This window comes from Vidua macroura, chromosome 17 (genome assembly GCF_024509145.1).
Source record: "Vidua macroura isolate BioBank_ID:100142 chromosome 17, ASM2450914v1, whole genome shotgun sequence".
Classification (NCBI taxonomy): domain Eukaryota; kingdom Metazoa; phylum Chordata; class Aves; order Passeriformes; family Viduidae; genus Vidua; species Vidua macroura.
The window spans coordinates 2,293,368-2,316,062 of NC_071587.1; the positions used below are offsets into that span (position 1 = coordinate 2,293,368).

Sequence of the window (22,695 nt, forward strand, 5' to 3'; positions counted from 1 at the left end):
ACTGCCCCGAAATCCAACCTGTGCTACTGCTGAGTTCCTAGAGCCAGGCACATTAATAGGATTTTATAAAAATCACTGAAGGGCAAGATGGATAAAGATCTGCAGTCTGTCTTCAGGAATAAATTATTAATCTTATTTCCCTTATTAACTGCTTTCTGGACTGCTTGTGAACGATAACATACTTTGCTCTTTCAAGTTCTTCTATCTGAGTTTCACATTGAATTGAGATTTAAAGTGAAACAGCTGTGTGTGGGAGAGGACTAGATGGCAATGGAGATACACGCGTTTATTTTTGATTTATAAAATGCCTATCCCAGGCTCAGCAGCTCCCTCCTGTGTGATGCAAGGCTCTCCTGAGAGGTGCCGAGCCCTCTCCACTCCCACAGCATCTTACAGCTCAGGAGCTGGGATGTGCCATAAAACCCAGCTAAACGGGGTAAAAATAGGCTGATCACATGGAGTGGAGGAAATATCTGTACAGAGACATGAGTTACCCACTGGCACTGCTGCTGTAGTAGCATCTTGGCCAGCTCCATGGCATGGAGGGAGGAGGATGGACAGGGACCTCGTGTGACCTGCCCTTGCTGGTGACCTGGTTAAGTGACACACTCGTGTCCCGCAGTGCTGGTTGTAAATCACCTTTTGTTGACTCAAGCAAAGAAAGACCTCTAGAAACCACCCCACAAGCAAGTAAATGTCAATATTTGTAGAGAGAAGTCATCTTGACTACAGACCTCCCAGTGTCTCACTCTCCTCCAAATTGGGACAGACCCAACCATCCTCTTTTTCTGAAAGCTGCTGTATTGGCTGCCTTGTTCCTGATGCTTATCTTCAGTCTTCCCTCTCAATCGCCTTTTGATGCAGCAATGCTGCAAAAAGATTAAATAATACTTTTCCCTTGACGATGTGATTTGAGTTTGAGCTTGGGGGAAGCTGCCTAGAAGCAGGTAAGGAAGGGAATTGCGGTGGAGAAGCAGTAAATGGCATCTTCTGGAAGCCTGAGTAATGATGCTCTTGCTTTGCATGTAGATCACCTCTCATCTGCATGCCTTGGAGAACTGCAAAGGTGCTCTACAGATGGCTTGGAGCCATCAAGGGGAGGGAAAGGCAACCTTGGAGTGGAGGAAAGATGTTAATAAAATTTAAATGTAATTCTTCCCATTTCTCAGTTCCTAAATGTGAAAAATATTAGCTTGGTGGAGACTGAAAACAGATGGTGAGCAGTTGGAGCAGATAAGCATGTTATTCAAAATAAACATTCGCCAAAGCTGGGGAGGTGGCGAACCATATTTCATTTCACCCTATTTACATTATCAGGTCAGGTTACACTGATGCTGCCTCTCGTCTGCATTCAGATGATCAACAGGGACCCAGTGATGAGCCAACTGCAGCACGTCCTCCTTGCTGGGGACGTCAGGGCTGGCATGGCTGGGCTGGGGCATTTCCCTGGCCTGCCCTCCAGCATGAGACATGGAGCTACTTGCAGAGTTACAGAACAGTTTGGGTCAGAGGGGGCTGTTAAAGATCTGTCCCTCCTTCGTTTCCTTCTTTCCAATGCCCTCTCTATCCATTTAGCCAAGTTTGGCATTGCTTTATCTAAAACCAGGGACTCTGTTCTGTGTAAATGGTGGGAAAGAAGTTCCAAGGACTGTTTGTAGGAAGGGCTCATTTTGCTGACTTGTAGGGGGTCTATAATTCATGCCTCCAGCCCGAGTGCTCACCCTGGTGTCAGGGCCAGTGCAAAGACAGGTGTGGCTGATCTCCCTTGCTGCATCACCTGTGGGGTGTCTGTTTGTCTGCTGGCTCTGGAATAAGCTCAGACCTGGCTCATGGGTGACCAAAGAATTTCTCCTGCTGGACCTGACCTTGGCTGTTGTTACTGGGACAGTTCTCCAGTCCCTTGCTCTCAAGAGGCAGGTATGAATTTGGGGCTTTTTAACTTTCTGGGGCGAGGAGAGGCTTTTTAGGTTATGAATATGTTCTGCCTGTTCCAGATGAAAGTTGAAAAACATCTTATGATTAATCTTCTCATGATTAAACTTCTTTCTGTCTGAAATCAGTACATGCTTTCCCTCCTGAGACTGAACCATTGGGCAAACCCTTGTACACAGCCTTTTATTCAGAAAACACCTTTGTTAATTTACAGGTTTGCAATGTAACCACTTAGTGGTAAAAGCTTTGTTGACAAGGTCTGATTTTGAGCCTGTTCTCTGTCCTGCAAGCTGCCAAAGGGAAAAGCAAACCCTTACCTGGGCATAGCTGCTGGTGTCGCAGGGCTGTCTCATGTTTCATGTAGTTTTCTCTTATTTCTTCCAAGGTATTTCATGGTTTGTCTTCTGCAGAAAGTTGGAGAGCTCAAGTCTGGCACATGGGCTGGTGAGACACAGTTCTGACTCTTTGCAGCTTATTTACAAATGACAGCTCCAAAATCACTCCCAGGGCATGCAGGTTCATCCTTCCTCCTTAACTCTTGTGCTGTGGAATCAAGGGGAATCCTACCTGTGCATCAGGAGTGGCTTGAAGATACCACTCAGGGAGGTGACTGGGTTAAATTGTGCCCATGCAGACACTGCAGTGTAAATTCATATAAAGCATCCCCATTTTCTGCTCTGTAGCAGTGGCTCTTCCTCTCTTCCCTTGCTCTGAACAAATCCACGGCACTGCCAGGGAATCTAGATCAAGGTTTTCTCTTGAGCAGAGTGGAGCACCTCCTGGTACTGCCTTGAATTATATTTTGAACTTTGGGAAGAGGATGAGGAGACCATTTGTGTCTGTCTGCCTCACTGTCACTCTTCTGTTCCTAATCTTGCTTTCTGGGGGAAGGTAACATCCAGTTCTCCTCATGCACTATTTCTACATCTCTTTCATCACTTAGTTTATTCTCTAATTGCCAAAGGAATTTAAGGATTAAATTAAATTCCAGTGTAGTTGAGATACTCCATAACTTGTTGCTGTTTTTTTTTCTTCTGCCTTTTCCCTTTTCTCAAGCCCACAGGCATGAAGAGTTTAATGAAGCAGTTTCTTTATACAGTTTATAGTGCAAGTAAATGCTGACGTTACCTGTCACAGCACCACCCTCTTTGTACTAAACACTATAGGTAGAAGACTTCTTTAAAGAAAATAAACAGGATGAGATCTGTCTGGAGCTGGTGTTGAAACTGCCCCCCTGAGATGTGCTGTGGTATTGGAGAGCTGGGATTGCAGGAGTGGGACCTCTCTGAGCATCAGTTGAGACCCCAGATTTTTTCTTGGCGTCTTGTCCCATTGCGTCACTTTGCTCTTTCTCCTCTCCAGAAAGGAAAATCATCAGCTGCACTTAATCCTGACATATGTTCCTTTTTAATTTGTTACGCCAGGATGGCAACTGGAGCAGCAAAGGAAATCTGGTGCGCACCGACAGCCAGAGCGGAGCCAGATGAACCCGGGGCCTTGCAGCGTGTCAGGGAGGGAGGGAGGGCTCCAGGTGTACTCACAGCTCTGGGGCTTTCTGGTCTCTTGCACACCTGGGCTCCTTAAATGGGGCACAAGAATATCTAGGGCAGGAGCACAGGCTGCTCTGTGGCTGCAGCTGCCCGTGCCCAGCCGGCAGCGTGAGCTGCTGAGAGCTGTGAAATCCGCACCGCAAGGCCACCGCTGCTGGAAGGAGATGGAATTCCTGCGTGGAGCCAGGACTAAAACAGCATCTCATTGGGTTTTGTTTTCTTTGAGTCTTCTTCCCGTGGGAAATTCCTGTGTGTCTGAGGCTGGAAGGCAGCTCTCCCACCCAGGTATCCACGTCGCTGCCGCCTCTGTCCCTGGTCACCTTGGGCAGGTTCTGGTGCAGAGCTGAGCACGTGTCACTGCAAAGTTTGGATATTTGGCAGCTTGACAGCCAAAGTGTTGTGCCATAAATATGTCTGGCCTGCTCCTGAAGGCACTGCTTGAGAAGTATCAACAGCATTTGTGTTTCTGATCCAGGTAAGGTTTGGAAGGAGGAGGTTTTGTAGGAAAACAGTGCAATGTTTCCAGTTTGGGCAGGTATCTTGCTCTGGTGCTTGGAGCATTCAGTCATTGACAACAATTATTCTTGTTAGAGTATCATCCAAAGTCTGTGATGGCATTTGACTCTTTAGGTGAGTGACTCAGCTGGTGACTTGCACAGGTTTTGAGGAGCCTCTCTGCATCCTCTCTTTGCAAATGGAGGCAGCACTGAAAAGCTGCTCTTGGTGAGCCAGTAAATATTTCTGAGTGCTGGAAGTGAAAGAATGAGACAAGGAAGGCAGCCTTTCTCCAGGGAGCAGCTCACTGGCTCAGCTTTAGCCCCAGGTCAGCTCGAGGCTGACTCAAACCCTTGGTCACAGCCTGGTTTGCTCAGATGATTCTCATTAAATGGACATGTTTAGGCTAAAAAAGGAGAGCTTCAGAAAGATGCTTTTTAGCTGCATTTATAGATGCCCCAGGTCATTAGCAGGAAGCTTTTAAATTTGACAATCCTGTTTGCTTCTTGTCTGTTGGAGTGGGCTTGGAAAAGAAGGTGTTGGCTTCTTGTGGGCTTCAGTTTTGGTGTCTCACACAGTAGCTGGTTTTATTTTGGGGTTATAAATTCTATGCGAAATTTATCTCCCTGCCTGTAAATTAACCAAATCAGTTCAGCTTTCTTAATGTGCCCTAGGAACATTTCAGGGAGGAATAGGGAGAGAACTTAAGGATTTCATGCTCTCCAGAGTATGGCAATATCGGGTTGGCCATGTACACCTGGGAAAGGGGGTTTCATGGGAAGGGGGAGGAGAGGAGGCAGGTGGGTGACAGTGGGTCCCTAGATGGGTCATTGGGCAGCTGACACTGAGTGCTGGAGAGGCACAATTAGTGCTGTTTTGATTGAAGAATTTGGGTCATTTAGCAATGTTTCCTTTCCTTGCCTGAGTGAGGCAATTCAGACTTTTTGTGGTAGAAATACCTCTAACTTTGTGTACAAAATTTCACTGTTTTGCTGCATTTATGTAGAGAGGAAAGAAAGTCAGGAGTTTTTCCCTGCTCTTGCTGATAAACTGACCTGCTGGAGTAGGTGCCTACACGTATAAATGATGTCACATTCCTACCTCAATGCATGGTTATTCATCTGAATATCATATTCATGCATGGGAATGACAGGGAGGGTCTGCACATCAGGGTTCAATTGTATGGAAGCTGGACCACATGTACAGTAGTTTGCAATATGGGATTAATGTAGTTATTATATGTTAAAATTAATAGTAGTTTCCCTTGGCTCAATATCTCTCTACTTCATGAAAGTAAAGCCTAGAATTTTTTCCCTTTTTTTTTGAAAGCAGGCTTCGATAAATGAAGACACCAATGTTCTCAGATGTGGGTTTTGTAGCAATTCCAACCCAAGTTATTCCACCTGTACTGACAGGGCAGGAAAACATGGATTTTCAGTGTGCATTATCCCTGCTTCCCCTTCCTGCAAACAGCAGAAAGAAATGCTGGGAATAACAAAGTTCATTTGTTACCTCGCTGGCATCCCCCATGACTTGCCATAAGGAAAATAAATGAGGCAGCTCAGTGGCTGAGCAGGTGCTGGGGCTGACAGAGCAGATCCCAGGCAGCAGCATGAGGGCTCAGGTGCCAGTTTGTGTTTTCTCTGCTCTCAAAAGCAGCATTTTTGTTGTTGGGAGTCGAGAAGTAGCAAGTTTGGGTTGTATTGCAGAATTTTGCCACCTATTCAGTGCTCTATGGGAATGCAGCATCTCATTGTTTGCCCAGGCTCAAAAGCTGAGTTTCTTGCAGCTGACAGATATTGGTAAGAGCTGTGGATAACAAATTAGATGGTAATGATCCCAAGCCCAGCTTGCATTGCTGGAGTGGTGGAAGTTGAGTTGAGCTCCCTCACAGCCTGAGCTGGGGTGCAGCTGGACGTGCTGGGGACCCGGCCGTGTTCCTGGGTGGGACAAGATGCTCACATCTCGTTAGTGAGTTAATTGAGCAAGGGGAGGGGCAGCTTGAAGGGCAGGGAGTGGGGACCATCATCTCAGAGGGATGATTTCTTTGGGGTCATGGACACTGGAGACGCTGGCAGTGCAATACAGAGCACCCCACAGGAATTGTGCTTTGGAGATCCTTAGGCTTTGTCTGCTGAGCTGTGTGCATTTTAAAAACCAAAAATCCCCAAAACACCACTCTCAAAACAAAAAAAAAAAAAAAAAAGCATCCCAGTATTACATTAGGATGTTTCTTCCTTTTTGTCTTGTGAAGCTGATCCCAGCCACTGGAGCTGGGAGTGTAAGTCACACTGCAGTCACACTGTTCCCCTGAGCTGGGACATCCCTCAGGGCTGGAAAGGAAGCTGCAGTTTGAGCTGGTCATAGATTGGACACCAGAGACTGCACACAGGAGTGGGGCTGTAACTGATACCAGCTCATTTCTACAACTCCAGGCCCATTCCAGTCACTTCTGGCACAGCCCAAGTCCATAGTACTGCTTGCATGGCTCCCAGAGGTTGGGATTCCTCTGGAAAGGCTCATCTGGTGTGTACCAGAGAGATCTTAAATAGGGGCAAAGCAAATCGACAGAAACACTTTGAAGAGCATCTTTGGGCGTGAGGGGTGAGGAGATGGAGTCAGGAGAGCAGGGTGGTGAGCACAGACACCACAGGCATGACCCCTGGTGCCTGTCCCCAGCTCGGGGCCCTCCAGAGCAGCGTGGGAGCCTTGTGTGACTTCCCCCAGCTCTTATCTTCACCCCTGCAAGCGTTCCCGGCGTGCTGGGCGGGGAAATGTGTGTCAGTGACTGTCACTAAGCCTTGCCACCTTCTCTTGGTACAGTTGCTGGTGAGAAGAGGGTGCCAGTGATGCCCGGATCGCCCGTGGAAGTGAAGATACAGTCCAGGTCCTCTCCTCCCAACATGCCGCCGCTGCCCCCCGTCAACGCCGGCGGCCCCCGGCCCGTGTCCTTCACTCCGACTGCACGTAAGCCCGGCTTAGCTCAGTACTGCTGCTTGTCCTGGGACCAGCTCTAGCCAGCAGGGCAGGCCCTGCTCACAGAACTCCCTGGGGTGGCCAAGCCATCAGCCAGGGCACGGCGGGTGATGCTGCCTGGCCGTGCGGGAGCGGGGACCGGGGCTTTCCTGCAGTTCTGTAGCGCATGCAGGACATAAAAGAGGCTGTGTAATCCCCCTTTGCCCCCCTGCCTGCTCCTGCCTTGCTCCTGGTGCTCTTGAGGCTTTCTCTTTGCAGGTGCAGCCTTGATTTCCACCATAAACTCCTTAAGAAATTGAATCTTTTATCAGGTCAGCTTCAAGCAAACCAAGAGCTGGGCTTTCCTCTTTATCTTTTGGAGGAGTTAATTCCCACTCTGCTGTATCTCACTTTGCAGACATCATTCCTGCAGCTGAGATTAGAAAGTTTTTCATTTTTTTAATTTCCCAGCCTTGAAAATTCCTTGCTGTCCATCCAGATTCTCTTTTTTCCATCTTCTCTTTGTAATCTTTCCTATTAAGCCACAGTCGGTCCTGATCCTGCCCAGCTGTAGCACAGTCTTGCACCCACTTCTTCTAGCTGAATGTTGCTCAGAGGTGACTCCATAGATGGAAAGGACCTTCAGCCTTTTCTTACAGACTAGAAAAGGTCTTTTTTTTTTTTTTGCCTTCTTTAGCTAACATTTAAGCCATTTAATGTCTTTTTAAAAGCATTGTTCCGGAGCAAAGCTGCTTTACTTTGTTGGGCATGGAGTTATCTGACCCCCACACATGGCATGTGCATATTTTCCATGCTCTCCTCACCCCTTTTCCCTGCACAGAGTGTTCCCTAGCTGGTTCTGCGTTGCTGTGCTGTCCATGACAGTGTCTGGGCTATCTCAGAGTTCCATGCTGGCACTGGGGTTTGCAGATTTCCAGCCCAGCCTCCTGGAGGACACACTGTGATGTGCTGGCAGCAGCACTGATCACTGGGTTATCCCGCCAGACACATTGTCCCCATCTTTATGTGCTCAGGCGTTTTTAATGGCTCTCCTTTTGCTCAGGCAGAAAAAGACCATTAGCAAAGTGACAGAAATTAATTTTTCCAATGAGGATGCTTGGCATGCTGTTAAGGGCCAAGAAGCCTGAATCTGCTGATTGCAGATGACTTAATTGCCTCTTTCCAAGACACATGAGAGATGTGACCTATGGTGAAGTTCATTCTTGCTTTTTCATTTCTCAGTTGCACCAGAGGGTCTTGATCACTCAGTGGGGGTGTGACCTGCCCTGGCTTGGGCAGGTGAGGTGGAGCAGTTGGAACAAAGCCATACCTGCCTGTGGATCACTAACACAGGGTTGGAGAAGCAGCAAAACCTTTGACTGTGTAGGACCTAAGGCAGAATTTAAGAGTAGCCTTAGATGACTTTGTTCCCAGGAATTTTATCATCCTGCTGTCCCCAAACCAGCAATCCCACTGGTCTTGGTACGCTGCCTCGCTTGTTCCGGCGCTGTGCTCTCACCTGGAAGTGGAGGTGCCAGCCCTGCTGTGTGGTCTGTGGTGGAGCAGATCCTGGTGGTGTGCAGGATCAGATAACTGCCAGCTGCCCTGTGGTGGTGCCGTTGGCAGAGGGTCAGGAGGGCTGAGCCCAAAAACACAGCGCGGTTACGGGGCCGTGTCTAACGGCATCCCCCTGTCCACCAGCATCCTCTGCTCCCTCCTTGGCAGCCTCTCCCGAGGGTCCCCCACAGCCCCAGGGGTGTCTCACAGCCCCTTTCTCCTGAGGTATAAATAGAGCCTGTTGCTCTCCCCAGACTTTCATCTGAAAGAATAAGAGGAAGTGAAATAGAGAAGGGGGAAAGCGCCTCAGTTGTGGCTGCCGGAGAGCACGGAACTGCACAGCCTTTGCTGTTTGAGAGGAGCTTCTCTTGGCAGCTTCACCCCATTTATAACCCTTTTATAGTGAAATAAAGGCCTTTATGAGTAATTACCAGAAAGGCCTTGCCTTTCACACAGCTCTGGTGTACTCTGTGGAGCTGTACCTGTGGGTACATCCTGATGTCCCTGTTGTTTTGCTGCTTTGGGAGTGTGTGTGAAGAGCAGCAGTTTTTCAGGTTGCTTTGCTCCATAACAAAAGGCATGAGCTCACATTGCCTTCGTACCTCCATCCTCTCAGTGCTGGCCTTCACCTTCATCTCATCATCTGTCTGTGAGGGCTGTCACCCCTTGGTTAGCAGGAACCACCTTTGTTAGTCTCTGTAGCCTTATCTTTCCTTGCATCTTAACTGACTCTGGTTAAGTTTCCCTCCTGTGCTCACCACCAAGGTCCAGGTGTGTGGAGCCTTTCTAGCCTCCAACCCTGGCATGCCCCAGAGTGGTTTAACTGTTCAAGTACCTCCTGTCTTCTCTGAAAAACCCCTCACTGGGTTCATCAGGATTTGCTATGATCCTCGTGAAGCTGCAGCAGAAATTTTGGCATCTTTTCTCACAAGTTTCTGCTCCTCCCACAGGCAAGGGGCAGCTCTGCCAGGTGGTTTCAGGGCTTCTCTGAACACCATCACTTGAAATGGTTTTTATACCTTATGGCCCCCTTGTCAGCACTTAAATCCATAAGGGATTCAGGGCTGGGTTTTTAAGGATAAACCCTGTGGATCTGCTATGACTCTATTTCCAGTGATGTGCTTTTCACTCTGAAATTCTGGGTTTATACTGATCTGGGGCCCCAGTGCACAGCTGCTCATCAGACAGGGCTCAACATTGCACAACCACAGTGTGGAGATGTCAACAATTTATCCTAATCCCTTGCCGAGTTCCCAAACTTCCAGCCCTTCAATCTGTTTCAACATGCTCACCACTTACAGGAGGCAAAGTTTCAGATGGGACCAGGTTGGAAAAAAAACAACTGTGTTTGCAAAACTCCCTGTAAATCCCCAGGGAGGGATGGCAGGCACAGGGCAGGCTCTGCCAGCCCTCCTCAGGCGAGGTGGAGCCACCTGAGGTGCCCCTCAGCAGCAGCAGCAGCCTCCTGGCTGGAGGATGGATCCACTTCAGCACCAGACCACAGGGATGTGTCCATCTGGTGCTCAGCATCGCTTCTGTCTCCCCTTTGCAGTGCCCAACGGAATAAACCATTCCCCCCCGACCCTGAACGGGGCCCCCTCCCCACCCCAGAGGTTCAGCAACGGCCCTTCCTCATCCTCCTCCTCCTCACTGACCAACCAGCAGCTCCCAGCCACGTGTGGAGCCCGGCAGCTCAGCAAGCTGAAGCGCTTCCTCACCACCCTGCAGCAGTTTGGGAATGACATCTCACCAGAGATCGGGGAGAAGGTCCGCACCCTCGTTCTGGCTCTCGTGGTAAGTCCTGCACCGTCCCAGGCTGCCTGGCTTTTCCCAGCTCCTGGCACACAATGTCGTCTGTTTGCATCTTTGCGGAGCAGGACTGTTATGTTTGTGCTTCCTGAGAAACTTAATTATGTATTTTTTCTTGCCTTTGCTATGTTTCAAAAAGCTGTTGGTCCGGGGGCTTAGGCACGAGCTTGTGTGCAGCTAAACTTAAGGAAAGCTGGAAGGAATTGGACAAAGCTTTTCTGTAAATCATGGAATCACAGAATGGTTTGATTTGGGACCTTAAAGATCATCTCATTCCTAACCCCTGCCGTGAGAACACCCTTCAAACCCAAATGAACAGATCTTGCTGTAGAATTGTATCCATTGTTTGCATTTATACAGAATAACTGGGGGAAGTACTGTCCAGTGCATTAGACACGATACTCCACGTGCTTTACAAAGGCATGGAGTGACAGGACAAGAGGGAATGGCTTTAAACTGAAAAAAAGGAGGTTTGAATTGCATATTAGGAAGAAATTCTTCCCTGTGAGGATGGGCAGGCCCTGGCACAGGGTGCCCAGAGCAGCTGTGGCTGCCCCTGGATCCCTGGGAGAGTCCAAGGCCAGGCTGGACGGGGCTTGGAGCAACCTGGGACAGTGGAAGGCATCCCTGCCCATGGCAGGGGTGGAATGAGATGATGAGATGGGCTTTAAGGACACTTCCAACCCATTCTGTGACCTTGGACTGAGGCCCTGGAGCCCTGGGCAGCTGTGGTCCCATGGGGCACCCAGTGGGGCTCCTGCACTGATCTCTGCTTTTTGGCACATTTTCTTTTGAGGCTCAGCAGGCACTGAAGGGAGCTAGACTGCAGCAGCCTGGAGCATTTCTGCTTCCAAGGCAAACCTGAGTCTGTCCATGTCCTCAGGGCCACTCCCAGGGCTTAAGCAATGGATGTAAAATGCTGCTGCATTTATATAGCATATTTAATTCCATGGATGTAGGATAGTACCTTAGCCTGCCCTTTTGGGGAGGGAAGGAGAAGCTGTCCAGGTCCCTTTGGCTGTTGTTCTCACCCCAGATTGTGCTTATTGCTGCAGGGCTGAGTTTTGTGTATGCAATTATCAAACGCTGCTGTCCCAGGGATTCCCCAGCCTGAGCAGCCCTGGGGGAGGCAGGGCTGGACCGGGAGAGGACCACAGTGAGCAGAGGGGCTGATGAGACTCCATGGATGGGTTAGATGAGCAGAACTGAAGGTGTGCAGTTCTGGGCAGCTGGGATCAAAGTCTGACTCTCCACAGCCTGCCCCAGCATGCAGTAGATGGCAGCTGTGTCCTGCTGCCCTGGAGTCAGCCTCTGCCTCCCACTCTGGAGCTGGGGGGTGCTGAGCCAGGCAGTTCCCCCTCTCCTAGTGCAGCATTCCTGCTCCGCTGGCCTGAGCCTTGCTGGCTGCATCCAGCAGGATCCAATGCAAACACTGTCAGTCCTGGAGCAGCAGATGCTGTCTCCCTCCCAGTTCTGTTCATTTGGAGCCATTTCCCACATGTCTAAAAATAAGAACAAATTGCCATTTCGTTTCTTAATTTCTTTTCTCAGAACTCAACGGTGACAATCGAGGAATTTCACTGCAAGCTGCAAGAGGCGACCAACTTCCCCCTCCGGCCATTTGTGATCCCCTTCCTGAAGGTGACAGGGAGCTGCTGGGGCTTGCTGACACTCCGTGTGCCTCTTGGCACTGTGACATTGCTGGGAAAGCTCTCCTTGCAAGCACCACGGCAATTCTGGAGCCCAAGACAGACTGCACAGAGCGTAGTGCTGGCCGTGTGGGACTGGCTGACGTTGTGCTGTGTGCCACATATGTCTGCTTGTGTGCTGGAGATAAAGGAGGCAAACCAAGCTCCATGTGGCAGCTTCTGAGCCTATGATCTTATTTGCAAATGTTCAGATCTAGAATGTTTGAAGTGCTGGCACACGGAGTCTGTCTGGGATGGTTAAATCACAGAATCGCAGGATGGTTTGGGTTGGAAGGGACATTAAAGCCCATCTCATTCCAGCCCCCTGCCATGGACAGGGACACCTTCCACTAGACCAGGTTCCTCCCAGCCCTGTCCAACCTTGCCTTGAGCACTTCCAGGGATGGGGATTCCACAACATCTCTGGGTAACTAGATGCTGGTAGCACACAGTGCTTCCTGTAACACTTGGATTTTGGGTCCACCATCATCAGGCTCCTGGGAAAATACAGGTAAATCTGACAGTGCAGACACCAGGAGCTGGGGGATCCTGAGTGGGGCTCATGGGTCACAGGTGTTACTGCTCTGAGCTATTGATGAAGACCAAAGCTTTTGGAACAGCTGGAAACCCCTGCCCTGCTGTAATCCAGCCCTGTGCTTGTTTTCCAGGCCAACCTCCCTCTGCTGCAGCGGGAGCTGCTGCACTGTGCCCGTGCTGCCAAGCAAACGCCCTCCCAGTACCTGGCACAGCACGAGCACATCCTGCTCAACACCAACACCACGTCTCCCGCTGACTCCTCCGAGCTGCTCATCGAGGTCAACGGCAATGGCAAGAGGCACAGTCCAGACAGGTGAAAACCAGCTTTTGTCACTCTGCTCAGTTGTTGAAGTCGTGACTTTTGTTTTATCTTTGCTGCTGACAAAGCTTTAAGCAGCATCCAGGATCTTATCACTCCCAACAACTATTCTGGCTGTTCTAAGACTCCAATGACTGCTCCTGCTGCACTATGAATTCAGGTTGGGTTTCTCTTTCAGGCAGGGTGTGTCCCAGAGGGACTTTTGGGTAGCACTGAAAAGCCCGAGCCAGAGAGCTGAGCAGTTTCCCACCCCCAAGGCAATGAGCGGAGGCATTGGCAGGGCTGGGAAGGATGCGCTTCATTTTCACCACGTTTTATTCCAAGATAAAAGTTGTTATGCAATTATGTGGAGCATGCCTCAAATTTATAAAAACTGTGAAATTTTAATTTGGTCATGCTCAGAGAGATGAATCACAACACTCAGGCATCCTGAACCCTTTTCTTTCACGGGGTCGCTTTGTGCATCGCCTCATAAATTGAGCGCATTTGTTTGAGCTCTCTGCATTTACCCCGTGGTAAAATCATTGCTGCCCAAACCCTGCTGATTCCAAATCTGCGTCTTTCTGAGTACATCTATGGGATGCTAAGGAATGCCTGTCTCTGCTGGTGTGATTGCAGGAGGGAAGACAGCAGCTTTGAGAGGGAGCCGCTGCCAACAGAGCCTCCAGCCAAGAGGGTTTGCACCATCAGCCCCGCGCCCCGGCACAGCCCTGCCCTCACCATCCCCCTGATGAACCCCAGCGGGCAGTTCCACCCCACCCCGCCACCCCTCCAGCACTACACCTTGGAAGATATTGCCACCTCCCACCTCTACAGGGACCCCAGCAAGATGTTGGAGCACAGAGAGATCCGGGACAGGCACGGCGGGCTCGGTGAGAGCCTGGAGGGTTCCTGGTTGGGCTTTGGTGTTGGTCTTTGCTTGGCCACTCGTACCCAAAGATGGGTGATGCTGGGCATATCCTCACAGCTGATTCTTTGCAGGGAGTTCAGAGGAAACAGTTCAGTTACAAACAGGAAGACTGAGAGTTTGTATTTCCCTGTATGAAGGCTGGAGTCTCTGAGGGTGAGGAGGAAGGACTTAGTGTGTGAGTTGAGTATAGCCAACCCAGCAGGTAGAAAGAGAGGACTGGGAAATAGAAATTAACTTTTCCAAGAGCTCCAAAGCAGGACAGTAGAGATTGAAGAGATTGACCCCCTGCCCTGTTTCTCCAAGGGATGTGTGGGAGGTGCATGATGTGTTTCCAACACAACAGCCTGAATCACAGGCTCTGAGCTGCTGTGATTTTATAACAGGAGAACCAGCTCCACAAGCAGGTCAGAACTGGAGCCACAAGTGGATTGTAGCACTTCCCAGACAGTGAAGCAGACAGGGATAAAAAAGCACCAGCATGGAATTACCCCTGTAGAGCTGCCACCTGGAGATGTGTTTTAAAATCCCAGCTCTGTGGAGCTGGAAATAGAGCTCTTTATTCTTGCTTTGGGGCCACTTCTCTCTCCACTGGTCCATCTAATCCCTCTGTGGCTGCGTTTTGTTGCAGGGTTGAATGGAGGCTACCAGGACGAGCTGGTGGATCACCGCCTGACAGAGAGGGAGTGGGCGGATGAGTGGAAGCATCTCGATCACGTAAGGAACGGCAGGGGCTGTGGGAAGCTCTGTGGGAAGCAGCAACCAGTGTTCCACCTGCTCCAGTTGGTGATTTCCTTGTTGATACCATATCCAGGCTCTCCTGGTGGCTGGTGGAGGAACAAACCACCACAAGCAGGTGGATGGTGGGGAGGGCTGAGAGGAGCTGTAGTGCTTTCCTCTGCCCATGGTCAGTGGAAACTAAAATTGGCGTGGATGAAGTGTCTGGAGCTGGGGACCTTCTCCTGCAGAGCACGGCCAGGTGCTGCCATGGCTGGCTGAGCAACCAAACTCAGCTTTATCCCCACTGGGATCTTTTCTGTCCCAGCCCTGGCCAGCACAGAGTGCACAGATGCAGTAAGTGCAGTCAGGATATGGACTTACAAAATGAGTAAACCTATCATTACTGCATTTTAAGACTTTTTTTTTCCCTGAGGTGCCAGCCTTTTATGGACCAAAAAAGGCACCCAACAGCAAGACCTGGTGCTTCTGGCAGATTTTATGCTGAGCTTTTTCCTTCTGAGCAAGGCAGCTCCTCCAGGCACTTCACTGGTGTTTCCGTCAAAGAGATGGGATTAAAATTCAGCTTTGATCATAAATGCAGAAAGACCTCACGGTTCAAAGCTAATGGGTTTTTTTTTTGAGGGGATGGTGTTGGGGTGGAGCAGAGGCCCAGTAGCTGAATATTTGGAGTTGGACTGTGACTCTGGAGCTCTGACACCAGCATAACCAGCCCTAATCCCATAGGAAAGTGGTGGGGTTTTCCTCTCTGCTTTTAGGAGCGTGTCCTGGAGGCGTTGAGCCACCTCCTGTGGTGACCCTACCTAGTGCTGTATCCTTGGACACGGCACCATCCCGACTCCTGGGAAACCACCTCGCTCTTGTCTCATCTGCCTGGGATGGTCCCTCCAGGGTGAAATCCAAGACGATTGAGACCCTTTTCCCCCCGCAGGCCCTGAACTGCATCATGGAGATGGTGGAGAAGACGCGGCGCTCCATGGCGGTGCTGCGGCGCTGCCAGGAGGCCGACAGGGAGGAGCTCAACTACTGGAAGCGGCGCTGCTCCGAGACGGCCGAGCCGCGCAAGGCGGGCGCCGAGCTGCTCAGCCGCCAGCACAGCCCCGCCAGCGCCGACTCCGCGGGCAGCGGTGAGCAGGGCACGGAGCGATGGGCGTTCGTGCCACTCGTGGGATGAGTTTGGTTAATGTGACAGCCTGGTCAGAGAGAGAGAGAGAAAGCAAGATAAGTTTTCCCATTAATCAGCCTGGGAGGCTTTAGGGAGCTGGAGATAAGCAGCGATAGTCAAATATTAAAACAGTCTGCAGGTGGTGTTTTTTAACAATCTGTTCTGCTGTTTTTCTCATAAGGTTGTTTACAAATGGGTGTCTTGTTAATTAGCCAATCATGTGGAATGTATTGATTAAGTGACCAATCAGGTGCCCCTGTAGTGAACTAAGGTATAAAAGAGAGGTTCAAATAAATGGGGCTTTTGCTATTTTGCCTTCTAAAAAAAAAAACCACCAAAAAAAGCCCAAAACAAAAAACCACAGGCTGTCACATCTACAAAGTGCTTAAGTATTTTTCTCAAGGATTTGCAGAGAGGCGACACAGGGAGCAGTTTTTGTCAGCGTCTAAAGGCACCTTTGCTCATGCTTTCCTTGTCACTGCTGGCCAAAGTTGGTCCAAAGCTGGGGGTGAAAAGGCAGGGAAGAGGTGTTAGTCTCCACCACTCTCCCCCTTCCAGTCCCTCTTGCCTGAAGGATTTTAAATGTCAAGGTCTATTTATTCTAAAAATACCAAAGGCTTTTGTAAGTGTAATAGCTACCTGTGTTACTAATTCTATTTTTGTATCATGAGTCAACTTTATCAAAGCTGACTGGTTTCCCCATCCAGTGTGCAGGGTTTGACCCTATAGAAAAAAACAAGTCTAAAATGCTGATTTATTTCAATGTAATTCTGATTTCCATCCAAACAAACCCAATGCAAATGAAAGTTCTGGGGAAAAAACCCTCTGATTATTCAGTAATAAAAATGGATTTCTTCCAGCAAGAATAAATGTCAATTTGATGTATATTCTACTTGTTTGTATACAAAATATAAAGTGAATCCTCCTGCAAGGAATCCAAGTGCCCCTGGCTCCAGTTGCCACCAAGCCTGAGGAGCAGTGGGTGTATGTGACAGCCTGGAGGGCACAGCCAGCTTTCAGCCCTCCTATATTTAAGTATATCATGACTAATACACTTCCAGCCCCATGTTGTTAAAGGTGATATAATTTAAAATTTATATACAAATTTGGAAAGCTGTTGCTTTCTCCCCTTGTGGGACCTAGGGATAATTTTCAAGCTCTATTGCTCTTGTGAGAAGGTTCAGTTAAGCATCAAGCAGCATCTCCAGGTGTCTTGGAGGACAGTTTGTCCATCAGTTCAAGCCTTTGAATTGCCCTGGGATTGGGAAGTGCTGTGCTTGATGTAAACTGCTGGTGTGCAGATTGATGCTCACAGCCTCTGGACAGTGCAGTAGTTGGATAACATACATTTATAAACATTGCCTGTTGTTTTAGAGTACCAGGAGGTAGGTTATACAGAGTCATAAATTATGCAAGGTGCTAATTAAACGTTGTAATTTATCATCTGAATGTTTGAGGAGCGGCTTTAACCATAGAAATCCTCTGCTTTGAGTTTTAGCCGGTCAATCCTTCCCTGCCCCGTGATGGCCTGAGCTACCACTGGGCACGTGAGCGGCAGCTGGGTGGGATGAGGCTTTGCCAACCTTTCCCTGTGTCCCTTGCTCCAGCAGATTCCCTGCGGGAGTTCAGCAGCAGGTCAGGAACGGGCTACGTCACGGAGGAGATTTGGAAAAAAGCCGGTGAGTGTTTGCGGTGACCCGGCCGGGATCCTGCCGGATCGCCCGGGGTAAACACCAAACACACATGCTGTGGATTTGCTGTGCAGAAACAGCAGAGCCCAGCTGCAGCAACGCCCCAGGACGTGCACATCTGGCTGCCATCGTCCCCACCCTGGCTTTCCCAAAGGGCTCTGCTCCTCTGTGGTGCCACGGGGATCCCGTGGGACTGAGGCCGGCCTTGCCGCTCGTTGGTGCTGGGAGCACACTGCTGGAGCTGTGCTTCTCTGGGAGGCTCCCCTCACTCCCAGGGCGGGTGGGTGAGGCTGCTCTTTCCTTCCAGAAGAAGCTGTGAACGAGGTGAAGCGGCAGGCCATGTCGGAGGTGCAGAAGGCGGTGGCCGAGGCGGAGCAGAAGGCGTTTGAGATGATCGCGTCGGAGCGGGCGCGCATGGAGCAGACCATCGCCGACGCCAAGCGCCAGGCCACCGAGGATGCCTTCCTCGTCATCAACGAGCAGGAGGAGTCCACCGAGGTGAGGTGCCAGGGGACAGCCTGGCAAGGCCTTTCCAAGGCTGCAGAGTCTCCAGGTCAAGCCTGCAGGGCCCCCACCCTTTTCACAGAATCATAGATCGCACGATGGGTTGGGTTGGAAGAGACCTCAAAGAAATCTCATTCCAAGTCCCTGCCATGAGCAGAGACGCCTTCCACTGGACTAAGGTGCTCCAAACTCCATCCAGTTTCCAACACCTTTTCCTTTTAGCAGTCTCTCTCCAATCAATAACTAAACAATGCACCAATATAATCAAAAATCCTTTTTAGGTTTTGCTGGCGGGGAGTCAGCCTGAACAGTGTCTCTGGACACGTGTGTGTGCAACCACTGGGCACCCTGAGCTGGACTCAGTGTAATCACCAAGGATTTTGTGGCATTGAAAGAGGTGTAGAAGCAAAGGGAAAAGGAAGCTGGTGCATGCAGCAGTTTAGGTCAGAAATTATGGTGGGGTACTTGATCATTGCAGGAAAGAAACTGCTGTTTGTGGGCTTGAAAATAGGGCAGGGCAGAAACTGGGCTGCAGGAAAGGCTCTTGCACATTCCTGGTGGTCTGTACCACGCTTCCATGTTGGAAAAGAAGGGATGGGATGGATCTTGGTTTGTCATTGCCAGTGCCATGTGCTAAATGGGTGCCTCAGAGTATCTCTTTCTACTCTTCAATCATCAATCACCCTCCCTGTTGCTTAACAGGAAGGTCACTTGGTAGAGTTTTTGAGATTTTGGGCAAGGGGAATCACATGGCTCATTCCTGCACTACCGCATCCCATCCATGTCGGCTTTGCTCCATACTTTAATTTGTCTACACATACAAGAGCAGAGGGTTTGTGTCTGCTGAGCATCTGATGGGACCACGCTCTTTGTGTCTGCTGGGGTGTGGAGGCAGCAGGTCCATCCCCTCCTCCTGGTGGGTTTCAGCTCAGCTGGGGCTCAGGAAGTGTGGCCAGAACCATGGAATTACTAGGTGTCATTCCAGAGAATTATGTCCATACTGCAATTCCCAATGAAATTGCTGAGGGTTGAACGCACCAGTCGTATGATGGGAGTGGGTGGAACTGCTCAGGAGGCCATGGAAGGAATGAGGCAAGTAGTGATTTCTCCATAGGGGAATAGCAGAGGAGTGTCCTCCTCCTCCAGCTGTGCTGAGGAGCAGTCTGGGACCTCGAGAGCTGCTGAGCACCCCTGTGCAAGCCCTAGAGACCCTGTCTAAAAGCTGTCCTGTGTTCTGGCACATCTTGTAACCTTTGCAACACAGCTGAAAAACACTTGAAGTGTAAACAGCTGCGAAGCAGTGACCCAGTTTTCCAAGAGCTACCACAGCCTTTGGTAGGGATTTTTTGGTCACAAGTCCTGTTTCTCCTGGAAGGTGGAGGACCTCTGGGGACACAGAGGCTCTGGAGCAGCTCACTCCAAAGTGAACCCGTCAGGTGCTTCACTGCCAGCCCATAAATCATCACCGTGACCTGGTGGCTCCAGTGCTGAGCCTGAGAGTGGGAATCTCCCAGCCCTTCCCCACGGCAGGGCTGCCAGGTAGAGCCCAGCATCTCCCAGCACCCCGCTCCCACAGCTCTTTGATGGTGATCGCAGCAGCCGCGTCCCCACAAAGGCCAGCTCTGACAGAAGCTGTGTTCCCTCAGCTGAGCTTCCCTCCCCAGTATGTGTTTGCTACACCCTGGTCCAGCTGCAGGGAAGCTGCTCTGCCGTCCCTCCCCTCCCTGGAGCAGCTGCAGCCCTCGCTCCAGCGCTGGCCCCTTGCCCCACGCTCCAAGGGAAGCGGTGGCACGCGGGAGCCACCAGCTGACACCTCTCCCGGCGGTCAGAGGGGCTTTGCTCCACTTCCAGGTTGAAGCTCAAGCTCTGGCAGTGCTTCCACCTGGCTGGGAGGCTTTCAAATGAGCATTTGCTTTTCCAAATTGGCCTGCTCCAACCTCTCGTGCAGCGAGGCAGGGTGCGGAGCAAATGGTGCCTGTGCAGCGCGCCGCGATCCCTGCGGAGAGCGCTTGGCTGGGCGCGAGACCAAAATAGAGCTGCTTAAAACAGGAAATAAAAAGGCCCAATAGCAGCATCTGCAGAGTGTTTTTCAGTCCATGCCTGCTGTTTCCTCTCTGCATTCGGGTGGGTCTAGGGGAGAGGATGTGCCTGGAGCAGTGTGACAGCGGCTGCGGGCAAAGAGCAGTGGGGGTTAGAATCGTTGGCAAAGAGCTGGGGAATAGCAGGAATTAATGGATTGCTCTTTTTCATATTCTTAAATCTGGGCCACAGGGGATGAACAGTCCCCTCCAGAGCTGAGTCAGCACCATCCTGCAGCTCCTAGGGAAACGAAACCCCTTTCAAGCACAGTGTCTTTGGTCTTGCAGAGCTGCTGGAACTGCGGCCGCAAAGCCAGCGAGACGTGCAGCGGCTGCAACATCGCCCGGTACTGCGGCTCCTTCTGCCAGCACAAGGACTGGGAGAGGCACCACCGCATCTGTGGGCAAGGCCTGCACGGCCAGAGCAAGCCCCTGGCCCTGCCCACGGGCCGGGTGGCAGCGGCAGCCAAGAGCCTCGATGGCATCCCCAGCCCAGCCCTGGAGAAAACCTCGGCCACCACCTCGCGCTCCTCCACGCCAGCATCCGTGACGGCCATAGACACGAACGGACTCTAGGAGGGAGGCTTTGCTTCACTCCACTGGATGAGTTCCCTGGGTTTTTTTAAGCTGAAAAAGCCCCTGCAGCAACTGTTACCACTTGACATTTTTCACTCCAGCTTTGCCCTCTCATCCTGCCTTTTCCTTTGTGGCTCGTGGACTGGGGTGAGCCTCGCCTGCAGCATCTCCCTGCTCCTCTCAGGGGGACGCCAGAGCAGCGTCAGGACCTGGGGGACACTGGGCACCCACTCGGGGGGCCTGGACAGGGGGGAGAGCGCTGGCACAGGCCGGAGATGCTGAGAGTGTGGTGCCCAAGCAGGGAGCCCTGTCCTTGTGGCATGCTCGGGCTCGCTTCCCAAGGTGTCAGAGCCACCACTGCCTCCTTCTGCCACCTTTCCTCCATAATATCCAGAGTTTGTTCCCTGCTCCCAGGCAGCTGTGCCTCAGGTGGCTGTGTGGGCCGGTTGTTGCTGTGAGCAGACCAGAGCCAATTTCCCAGCAGGAGCATCTCATCCTCTGTGCAATGGCCAAAGCTGAGCCCACTTCTGCCTCCAGGCTGGCATCTGAGGGTTGCAGAGAGGGAGGAGAGGATTTGTCTGCTCTAACACAAGAGGCAGTGGCAGGGAGGTACAGCTGGATGGCCTGGATTTCATCCCGGTCTGTGGTGAGACAGACAGTTGGGTGTTTCCTGGGTGGGGCCTGCGCTGGGGGAACACGTGCACAGCAGATCTGGGCTGGGTGCAGGTGCCCTTTCCACCTCGGGGCCGTTGTTTTGTTTTTTCACTGCCTGGAAGCTGCTGGTTTGTGAGTTCCTGCTGTTGTTTTTGAGCCCAGGGATCCTTGCTGGTGCGAGGGGTTGTTTACAGCCTGTGCTCTCCACTCACATCAGCCACACTGGTGAAAGAAAGGCAGGTCTGGGTGTCCTGTGTCTGTTCTTATCCCCAGCTCCAGGGGTTTCCTGCAATGCTGCATCCAGAGATGCCCAGGGATGTGCATCCACCTTCAGAGATTATCCTGAAACCACAGGATCAGAGGATCCCAAAAGAGGATCACGAGGTCCCTGGGGAAGGGGCCAGCCCGGGGAGCTCCGTCCATCACAGAGTCCCTGCTGTGGGGGAAGGAGGGGTTGGAGGGACCCAGGGCAGTGCAGGCTGTGACAGCACAGCCCTGCAGCAGGGCTGGCCGGGAGTGTCACACAGGGTGGCAGTGGCACAGCCCGTGGCAGGGAGGGGATGTGCCCTGCTCCCTCCAGGAGCTGCTCCCAGCTCCCACAGGGGCTCTAGAAATCCATCTCTTCAGCAGAGCCGTGTTTGTGACTGTGTGTGTGCCACTGCTGGGCTGGAGCCCAATGAAGCAAGTAATTCCCAAATTATTTTTGATCACTTTTTCAATTGGAGGTGAATAATGGAGCTGTAATGAGTCGTCACAGGGGTGAGCAGGGAACCTGCTGCCCCAGCCCTGGCCCCTTGGGAAAGCTCCTTGGGATGGAGCTGGTGATTCCCTGTCTGCAAGGTTTTATTAAAAAGCCACGTGGTCTCCTGGTGTTGAAGACAGCTCCAGTGGCCCTGGGGATGTCTCCCCTGTGTCCCCAGGAGTCGGTGCTGGAGCACACTGGCATTGAGGCAGCTCCCAGTGGGGGTGGCACTGGAGCCACCCTGACCTGCAGCAGCCCATGCTAGGGCTGTCAGGAAGGGATTTCCTGCCCTAAGGGACTCTTTTGGAACAGCCTCAGGTCAATCCCACGTGCTTGTGACGTCCCCTCCTCACCTGCAGCCCCAGGCTCAGGCTGTGGGTGCGTGGTGACAGTGCCAGGCTGGGGTGGGAGGGGAGAGCAGGGCAGGGCTGGAAGGAGTTGCTTGTAAATAGATTGTCTTCCATAATTCTCATGCAACGTTGATGGCCGTGTATTAAAATTAACCCCAGTGTAAATGAATGAAATACTAACAGTCATGATTAGAATGATTGCTTCTTTCTTTTTTGTTGTTTTTTTAAAAGATGGAATGATAAATGTGAACTTGGGGTGTGGGAAGACATTGGGTTAAGGTTTCTATTTTTTTTTTTTTTTGACCTTTAATTCTGTAATAGAAATTTGTTACTTCATTCCTGTGCATAACTTATTTAATGTCCTGTATAAAGGAGCCCAAACTGTTACAGATGTATTTAGTTTGTTCTACTCAAAAGTAGTCAATAAAAAGACTATATTCATCCTCCA

At 51.0% G+C, this 22,695-nt stretch overlaps 1 protein-coding gene across 5 annotated transcripts in view; it reads left to right on the forward strand.

The window, feature by feature from the left end:
- CBFA2T2 (CBFA2/RUNX1 partner transcriptional co-repressor 2) overlaps positions 1-22,695 on the forward strand; it is a 57,932-nt gene extending 35,237 nt beyond the window's left edge. For 4 of the 5 annotated variants that reach the window (XM_053992685.1, XM_053992689.1, XM_053992687.1 and 1 more), the window contains exons 2-11: positions 6,801-6,944; positions 10,042-10,283; positions 11,850-11,939; positions 12,655-12,836; positions 13,461-13,714; positions 14,381-14,466; positions 15,419-15,614; positions 17,260-17,331; positions 17,651-17,841; positions 20,214-22,695. In XM_053992685.1, the coding sequence (XP_053848660.1) occupies positions 6,801-6,944; positions 10,042-10,283; positions 11,850-11,939; positions 12,655-12,836; positions 13,461-13,714; positions 14,381-14,466; positions 15,419-15,614; positions 17,260-17,331; positions 17,651-17,841; positions 20,214-20,501 (1,745 nt within the window). In that variant the 3' untranslated portion in view covers positions 20,502-22,695. The remainder of the gene's footprint in view (positions 1-6,800; positions 6,945-10,041; positions 10,284-11,849; positions 11,940-12,654; positions 12,837-13,460; positions 13,715-14,380; positions 14,467-15,418; positions 15,615-17,259; positions 17,332-17,650; positions 17,842-20,213) is intronic. The other variant, XM_053992686.1, reaches the window with a different exon arrangement.